This window comes from Stigmatopora argus, chromosome 4 (assembly GCF_051989625.1).
Source record: "Stigmatopora argus isolate UIUO_Sarg chromosome 4, RoL_Sarg_1.0, whole genome shotgun sequence".
Classification (NCBI taxonomy): Eukaryota; Metazoa; Chordata; class Actinopteri; order Syngnathiformes; family Syngnathidae; genus Stigmatopora; species Stigmatopora argus.
This window is the reverse complement of record NC_135390.1, coordinates 19742398-19752263: the sequence shown is the minus strand read 5'-3', so window position 1 is coordinate 19752263 and position 9866 is coordinate 19742398. Positions and strand designations below refer to the sequence as shown.

General features: G+C 42.8%; 1 protein-coding gene across 1 annotated transcript; it reads right to left on the bottom strand.

Moving 5' to 3' along the window:
* Window positions 1-5851, bottom strand: sbk3 (SH3 domain binding kinase family, member 3). The gene is made up of 4 exons (XM_077599446.1): window positions 5748-5851; window positions 3303-3450; window positions 2222-2424; window positions 1-741 (listed from the first exon to the last, which is right to left on the bottom strand). Exons 1-4 carry the CDS (start codon window positions 5751-5753, stop codon window positions 1-3), a joined length of 1098 nt encoding a protein of 365 aa, XP_077455572.1. The 5' UTR covers window positions 5754-5851.
* Window positions 5852-9866: the final 4015 nt, after the last annotated feature.

The window sequence follows — 9866 nt, the reverse complement described above, 5'->3', positions numbered from 1 at the left end:
TTATCTTTCCCCTCTCCCTTCCCTCACCAGCTCTTCTCCCACTCCTCCCCCCACCTCCCCAAGTTTCCTGGCCTCCCGCCGGGCCTCCTCCTCCCTCCTCCTCTCCTCCTTCTCCGTCTCCATCAACCAGGGTCCCCCCAGGTAGCTCAGGATCTCCTCGGGGCTCCCCCGCCGCTCGGGGTCCGGATGGAGCAACAGTCGGAGGAGTTCCATGACGTGCGAGCTGAGGCCGTGGAACTGTGACGGCGGCGGGTTATTCCGCCGGTTCTCCTTTTGTACTGTGAAGCCGTCGGCTTCCTCGAGGCCCTCCCCTCGCTCGAACCAGACTTTGTATTTGGCGTAGCCGGGGTCGTCGCTGGTGCTCTCCTGCCAGGGGAAGCAGCCGGTCAGCAGACAGTAAGCAAGGACCCCCAGAGCCCAACTGTCAATGCAAGGCTCCACCGTGATCCAAATGGTCTCCTTCTCCTCCTCTTCCTCCGTCAGTTCGCCTTTCTCCACCTCCTTGGCGGGCTCCACTTCGGGAGTGCAAAAGGGCGACTCGTACCAGACGGCGCCCACGGTGTGGCCCACGGCCCGAGTCAGGCCGAAGTCGCCCAGTTTGACCCAGCGGCACGCGCTGTCGCAGAGGAAGATGTTCTCGGGTTTGATGTCGCGGTGGACGAAGCCCAGGGAGTGCAGGTGAGTCACGGCACCGCTCAGTTGGGACATGACTCTCTGGACGTGTTCCTCGTCCAGGCCCACCTAACGTCGACGCAAAAGAGTCTTTTTAATGCCGTGGATTTTCAGAAACAAGTTTAGCTAAGTGGTATATTTGTGTGGTTGTGCATAACAATCCATCGAAAACAGTTTAAGTTGAACCCAATTGAATTGAATGCTTTTATTGTCATATAGTGTAATGAGATTTAGGGGCGGCCCGGCGACTTGAGTGGTTAGCACGCCGGCCTCACAGCTCTGGGGTCCTGGGTTCAAATCCAGGTTGGTCCACCTGTGTGGAGTTTGCATGTGCGTGGGTTTCCTCCAGGTACTCCAGTTTCCTCCCACATTCCAAAAACATGCATGGCAGGCTGATTAGACACTCTAAATTTCCCCTAGATATGAGTGTGGGAGCGTGAATGGTTGTTCATCTCCTCGTGGCCACCGATTCATGGTGCCCCCCGTCTCTGGCCCAGACTCAGCTGGGATAGGCTCCAGCACCCCCCGCGATCCTAATGAGGATAAAGCGGTTCAGAATATGAATGAATAATGAGATTTAAAGCTTCACCACAATGTGTACAAATAACAACAACAAATCAATAATTAATAATAATAAATTATCAATAAATCGGGCGGTGCTGATGACAAGACGCGCGTAAACTCAGCGGCGCTGTGGGAAAGCTCCCTCCTCCCATCATGCGCTATCTTAAAAGGGGTTAGGTCGTGAGAGTCGAGTGTTCTCATGCTTATCGCGTTCTTTGCTCGTTACTGGCAGTGACAAGATGGCCGCAGTCGTTATCAACTTGCCGTTTTGCTGACGTGAGCAAAAGGTTGCCGCGTAGAAGCGCGGGTTCTGTTGCCGACGGTCGCGACAGTTGCTTACACATTTTTTTAAAAAATCAAGTGTACAGCCATTTTATTGATTGGTTAAGTCATGATCAAAATCAGTTTGATATCAACTGCATTCATTTTATTCATCTTCATTTTAATGAATCTATCTATTACTATTGTAATGATAAAATTACTAATTATTATTTATCACCAATAACACAGAGGAAAATATATTATTTATCATTCAAAAATAGGCCATTGCATAATTTCTATTTTTATTATTCATTCATTTTCCAGACCGCTTATCCTCACAACAGCCATGGGGGGTGCTGGAGCCTATCCCAACCAACTATGGGCACCAGGCGGGGGACACCCTAATTTGGTGGTCAGCCAATCGTAGGGCAGAAGGAAACAGGGGACCAGTCACACTCATATTCATACCAAGGGGCAATTTAGAGTGTTCCACCAGGCTACTACTATGCATGAGTACTTGGAGAAAACCCACACAAGGATGGGAAGAACATGCAAACTCCCCACATGAAGGTTCAGACCTGGCATCGAACCCTCGATCTCAGACCTGTGAGTCCAACGCGCTAACCGCCCCCCCAAATGCAACAATTTTCTCATAAATTTTCATTTTCAAAACGGCTAAATGTTTGCCTTCCATCCTTCCCAACACGCTTTGACGCCAACTGACCTCTGACACGATCACGCTGTACAGGTCGCCATAGAGACCGGCCTGCTGGGCGAAGACGTAGTGCGACGACGTGGAGAAGAAGATGCCCAGCGCCCGCGTCAGCGAGGGATGCGTGCAGTAGGAAAGCGAGAGGTTGTACTCCCTCAGGAAGGAGGTGAGTGTCGTTGACTTACGAGGGAAGAACTTCAGGGCCATCGGGGTTCCTGCCCGGGACCCACAAAAACATGTCAAGTCGAGATATTGAATAAAACACCCCCAAAAAACGAAAGAGCTCGCCTCAACATTGCGATTGAGTAACCCCGCGATCAAATTTAACTCGCTCTCCAGGGGCGATTGGATTACCAGAACATCACGGCAACTCTATCCGAAGAACGCCGCTTGATTCAAGCGGCTGGGGCGTAAAAAGCAAAACGGCAGCCATCCAAAGACTCATCCGTCCTCACATTGTAGCCAAAGTTACGCCACACGATACCAAGTTTCATCTCAAGAGCGAAACCAGAGCCAGGATGGCTTTCATTAGGGATGCGCTGGTCGGCTTTTTTTTCGCATCGAGTAAGCCGCGTTACCTAACCGACCGTATAATCAGATCGAAGGGCGGACCGTGACCGGACATTTGGTCGAAAGAAGTTTGGTCCCCGGACGTTTGGTCGACCGGACGTTTGGTCGATCGGACGATTGGTCGAACGGACGTTTGGTGGAACGGACGTTTGGTCGACCGGACGTTTGGTGGAACGGACGTTTGGTAGAACGGACATTTGGTCGCCGGGTTCGCTCGCTGTCAAATTATGACAGAGCGTTTACTGTTGATATTTTGATATTGGATATTTAGATATTAAACTCACTCTCTCTCTCATGATTATAATTTTGAGAGCTGGTTTCAACAGTAACAACCCGGCGACCAAATGTCCGTTCTACCAAACGTCCATTCTACCAAACGTCCGGTCGACCAAACATCCGATCGACCAAACGTCCGGGGACCAAATATCCGGGGACCAAACGTCCGGGGACCAAACGTCTTTCGACGAAACGTCCGAGTACCAGGGCGGACGGGGGAATTTCACACTGCGGCGATGGAGCTGACCTCTCTTCCTGTGCACGGCCAGCATGACTTTGCCGTACGAGCCTTCGCCCAGGAACTTTAGCACCCGGAAGTGCTCGGACACCTTGAGGCTGGACATGGCCTGCGCCGACAGGAAGCAGCGCTCGTCCAGCTCCTCGGCCGCTGCGTCCTGCGGAAAGGAGATCCTCCGATTCAAGATGTGGGAAATTGTACGGGTATGTTTATAGAGGCAGAAAATAGGAGGTCATTTTAGTACAAGATTCCTAACCTTCGCGATGACTTTTATTCAGATACAACTTGTTTTGTAGTGATGATTGATTGGCATTGATGGAGATAGACGTCCAATCCATTGTGACTGGGAGGCTCAAGTCCAGTAGGTATGATGGGACATCTATCGCCGTCAATGGCAGGTCAATGAGTACCCAATAGTACGACCAAATTTATCGTTGGTTGTATTTTCCTTCATTTATATTTATAAGTCACTTGAGACGTTTTTGTGTACTTCTAGGTTTTAATTTGTTTTTTGTCAACTTAAATTGAGTTTTTAGTGAGTATTCTGGTCACTTGTTGAGTGCTTCAGTAGAAAGTATTTGTTATTTTGAGCAAATATTTCAAAAGATTTAAGTCAATTTTGCGCATTTTATTTGGGCGTTTGAGTACATCTATGCCAACTCTCCTAGTTCAAATGAATTTATTGTCTTTTGCTGTCATTGGTCATGAATGAGTTAACTTTTAGAACATATATTTGAGTAGTAGGTTGAGTATTTGAGTACATATTAGTCAGGTGTTTTTCTTATTGTTTACATGCATATTTTCATGTTGGTCATTATTCTACTACTTTGAGAGCTGCAGATTTTGGGAGAGGTTACATATCAAAAGTTTGACATATGCTAATTTAACTTAGTAGTAGTAGTACTGGCACATTTACAATGCAACACTCCGTATAAAATGTGAGTGTACGCAAGAGAAAATGTTGTCCTGTCATGTCTTGTGAAGACTTTAGGGGGGTTCTTACAAAATGTCAATTCGTAGAATGCAAAGCGAATGAGATGAATGACACTGGGCACCCGTAGGAAGAAGACAGCTCTATTTTAAACAGATCATTTGACCTCTTTGAGGATGGCCGCTGGCTTGTTGATGTTGATGTTGTGCGCACGGATTAAGCGCTGCGGATTCAAATGTCCCAAAAATGTGAAGACAGTCACGTCTGGGGCAACACGTTTATACGAATGACCTCGCTGCTTGGAATATTGCGTTACCCCGGAGGTGTAAAGTGATGCCCATTAAAAGAGACATGGTAAAAATATGAACTGATCAATTCCCCGACAACTTGACGGTATCTATGATTGGCTGGCGACCGCTCTTTTAATTGGCAGGCTCACCTCGGTCATTATGAGGATAAGTATAGTCGAGAAAGTTGTATTAACTCATTGGCTGCTATGATTTTTTTTCCTACTCTCACAGGCCACTTTTTTAACCCTCAGACTGCCATTGAAGGCATTAGATGTCATTTAAGGTTTAATGAGTACATTTTTTAATTAAAAACAACGGAAAGCATAACTATCATCTTTTTTATCCTGTGTATGTTATAATTTTTATTTTAAATAAGACCAAAAAAGTAGAGCAATTATATGTATATGTAAATGTATATGTATATATATATATATATATATATATATATATATATATATATATATATATATATATATATATATATATGTAAATGCATATGTATATGTATACATGTATATATATATATGTATATGTGTATGTATATGTGTATATATATATGTATACATATACATATGCATATACATATATATATACATATACATTTACATTTACATTTACATATACATACATGTTCATGTACATGTACATATGTATATGAATATGTATATGTAAATGTATATGTATATATATGCATATGTATATGTATATATATGTATAATATACATATATATACATATGCGTATACATATATACATATGTACATGTACATGCACATGTACATGTATATGTATATGTATATGTATTTGTATATGTATTTGTATATGTATTTGTATATGTATTTGTATATGTATATGTAAATGTATATGTATATATGCATATGTATATATATATATATGTATAATATACATATATATATATGTACATGTACATGAACATATACATCTATATGTATATGTATTTGTATATGTATATGTATGTGTATGTATTGATAGTGCACAATTATTCACATTTTTAAATTAAAACTGGACTGCAGTGTTTGCAATAGTTTCATAGGTTAATTAAATACATTTTTTACAATGCATCATAGTCCAATTCTAATGAACTAAATCACTTAGGACTCCTACAATTTTTATTGCAGCATTGCAAGAAGAAATTAATATTCCGATTTAATAGCATGACTCATCTTCAAACAATTAATCGAGTCGGTGAGATTCTAAATAGTGAGGTACTCACTGCCATGCTTCCTTCTCCTGTTAAAATTGATCGTCCCTTGATTGTTCTGCTCTCGCCGCGTCTTCTTGCACTTGAATGAAGGAGCTGCCTTGTCCTGTTTGTTTGTTGAGTCTACTGCGCCCGCGACTGATCCACGTACTGGCAAAGTAGACAATGACCACCACTCCCTCGGGGGCAGGCCCTGACACTAACACCCCCTTCTCTTTTCCTACCCTGCGGCCAAATCTGTCTGCGGTTCAACTCTGGGCTTCTGGCGAGTGGGCCCGAATGGGTGGCGAGATATTTCAAACCTCTAGCTCACTCTCGCAGTGCCACCCTGTTTCCAATCTGTCATTGGCCTTAACCCTTCCTTCCCTTGTCACCTCCTCCCTCTTTCCATGTCCCCGTTTTTTTCTCACCCTCTACTTCCAGCTGGGGTCAGTGAATTCCCTCCATCGTGTGGGATTCTCGGTTTAATCAACAGGTATGCGGGAATGATCGCAATAGGCCAACAAGCTGTACCCTTGATCCAAGAATCTTACTGGGATTACTGGGTACAGTTAAGCGTGCCTCCAGTGACTTTATTGGGCAAGATCACTCTCCTCTTATATTACTCTTCATTCCATGTCTATCAATGCATGGGCGGTAATAAAGCAATGAAGAACCCTAAATGAGTCTGCCTTCGCCCACATGAATGCGTTCAATTGTTTGAGGACTTCAATCACATCCGTATCACTCATCTCAGCTTTCATTCTATTCTCCATTTGCATACAGAACATTTCTCAATAATAGGTCGGGAGCTAATGTATAATACTGTGACCGGACGTTTCGTCGAAAGACGTTAGGTCGACCGGACGTTTGGTCGACCGGACGTTTGGTCGACCGGACGTTTGGTCGACCGGACGTTTGGTAGAACGGGCGTTTGGTAGAACGGGCGTTTGGTAGAACGGACGTTTGGTAGAACGGACGTTTGGTCGAACGGACGTTTGGTAGAACGGACGTTTGGTAGAACGGACGTTTGGTAGAACGGACGTTTGGTAGAACGGACGTTTGGTAGAACGGACGTTTGGTAGAACGGACGTTTGGTAGAACGGACGTTTGGTAGAACGGACTTTGGTAGAACGGATGTTTGTTAGAACTGACGTTTGGCCGCTTTGGTTCGCTTGCTGTCAAATTATGACAGAGAGTTTACTGTTGATATTTTGATATTAGATATTTAGAAATTAAACTCACACTCTCTCTCTCATGATTATAATTTTGAGAGCGAGCGAATCCGGCGACGAATTGTCCGTTCAACAAAATGTCCGGCGACGAATCCGGCGACGAATTGTCCGTCGACGAAACGTCCGGTCACGGTACCACCACATTACTTCATGAAAAGTCTACTGGGGTACATTAACAAAGCATTTGTACTGGTACTAATGTACTCTATTTTGCCTCATTATGATGTTTTTAAAAATCAATTCCACACAATGGTCATGTTTTTATTTTTTATTTTTTTTTCAATTGGGCAACATAGGCAGCTGCTCATTTTGGCATTAAAAAAGGGAACCAGCACCAGAAAAATAACTAAATAAAGACAAACAACTCTACCTATTTCCTTGCTCCTACTGTATTATGGTATGTCAGCAGTCAATGCAAACTCCAATGTCTCCACCTCAGCTGTTGTTCCTACTTAGCACCATCTGCAGGACCCCTGGCTCCCACCTCAACACCCTCCTCCACTTTCTGTCAACGCCCTTCGATTTCCCCCCTGGTAGTACATACTACCATACTATTATTGCTACTGCCGGCGTTATGTAACACAAACACAGGCTGCTATCACAACGGCCGATTCGTACTCAGGTTACCGTCCCACTCCCAACTACTGTGTTTTGGGCCACTCCAGTTGTAGTCACTCCGTAGGGGTCCTTCGGCCCCTGCTGTGACAACGCCAATCCACTCCGCTCCATCATCCAAAATACAGACTTCATCCCAAGGTCTATGAAATATAAAGAGCGCACAGGTTCAAAATGAACATAAACGTGTTTTTATTAAGTACCAGTGGCGGTCCGTGCATTTCCTAGTGACGCCTTCAGCAAAAACTATTTTATGGCTGTCGTATTTCTGGCATCTGTATTTTCTTTGGTGTGGAAGAAAATATTCTTGACCATTTCAAAATATGTCTGAAGAGAATCGGACATTTTGACAAATGAAATGATATAAAAGCCAAAAAGGTGTGTTCAAGGGGTTAGTGTAGTATTTTCCATCTGATTTAGAGGTACACAAAATGTTTATATGAAATCGTAAGTGCAGGGAAAGAAAGTTTGTAGTGTGACATAACCACCCGCCGCCACAACACCTGTTATAATGGCCTTTTGTGACAGTGGTAATCGCCTGCATTTTGGGGGTTTATCTCCACGAGATTCATATTTCCAAAGCAGTGTCACTGCGTGTTAGAGTGCTATCTTTTCGCGTGGGTCACACCCCACTACAATTTCTCTCGTCCTTCTCCGTGGAGACCTGAAAGGATGAAAGAGACACAAGCGGGATAAAAGTCCAACGTGGGATCACACATGTCTGCGAGGGCAGCTGTTCCTCTCTTGTTTTGTTCTGTGAGGCTTACTATGTCGTATTTATGGATCCGCAGACAAATGAATGTTCGAGTTAGTGCGAGGATGCCGCGACGTGGACGCTTTATGCTATAACCACAGCTTGTCACACGTTAACACTGTTCAGCGTCGCTTATGCTGAGTATGGAAATAGTCAGCATACCTGGGAGCATGTGATGGGAAACAAAAAAGGTTGCATTGCAATGTTACACAATGCAAACAATGATGTGGCAATTAAATGCAGGAAAATGAGAAACTATTCTCAGATGTTCAAATCAACAAAAATGACCACAGTTCTGGGGTCGAGGTGTTCGATCCCCAGGGGGTCCTCAATGTATGGAGTTTGGATGTTCTTCCCGAGCTTGTGTGGGTTTTCTCCGGGTACTCTGGTTTCCTCCTAGATCACAAGAATGTGCAGGATAACCTGGTTGACCTCTAAATTGCCCCAAAGTAAGCGTGAAAGGTTGTCTGTCTCTTTGTGCCCTGCGATTGGCTGGCCATCGATTAAGGGTGTCCCCCGCCTGGTGACTGTAATTAGCTGAGATATGCTCCAGCACCCCCCTATAACCCTTGTGGGGATAAGCAGATGGGAAAATGAATGGATCAAATTTAGATAACATCCCTGTAGTCATGAATAAAAGGTCAAGAACTAGTGAAATTAGAAAATATATACATTTTTAAACATAAAATGTACAATATAAGAAATTAAAAGAGAATTTTTATGTTTTGTACCTTTTTTAATCACAGTTTTTTTATTTAGGGGTGTGGATAAAATAGATTAGATGGATAGACTGTGGATAGGTGTGGATAAAATAGATTAGATGGATAGACTGATAGTCAGATCGATGAATAGACAGATAAAGATAGGTGATATATTATAGATATATTATAGATTCTATAAAAGAAATAAAGAGATTTTTTATGTTTTGTACCTTTTTTAATCACAGGTATTTTTTATTTATTTAGGGGTGTGGATAAAATAGATTAGATGAGTAGACTGATAGTCAGATCGATGAATAGACAGATAAAGATAGATGATAGATTATAGATATCTATAATCTATCATCTATCTTTATCTGTCTATTCATTGACCGATAGTCAGATCGATGAATAGACAGATAAAGATAGATGATATATTATAGATATCTATAATATAGCATCTATCTGGATCTATCTATTCATTGATCTGACTATCAGTCAACCCAAATAAAAAATACCTGTGATTAAAACAGCTACAAAACATAAAAAATCTATTTTTGTTTCTTCCATTGTACATTTTATGTTTAAACAAATGTACATTTTTCAAATTTCACTATTCTTGACCTTTTATCCATGACTACAGGAATGTTATCTAAATTTTAATCTATAATATACATATATAAAGATAGAGATCGAACGATAGATATAGAGAGAGGTCGATCTTTAGTTTAATGATTATAGATAATTCTCAAGTAAAGTCGAACATTCTGTGAGCTTTTGGTTGGAGCCTTTTAATGGCGTCGCCATAAAATATGGCAAGAAACACTGCTATATAGTACATAGTTGATGA

Coding starts and splice junctions, on each gene's coding strand:
- sbk3 (XM_077599446.1), bottom strand. Junction 2,425..3,302: donor GGCCGTGCACAGGAAGAGAG/GTCAGCTCCATC, acceptor GGTCCCGGGCAG/GAACCCCGATGGCCCTGAAG. Junction 742..2,221: donor ACAGCGTGATCGTGTCAGAG/GTCAGTTGGCGT, acceptor CGTCGACGTTAG/GTGGGCCTGGACGAGGAACA.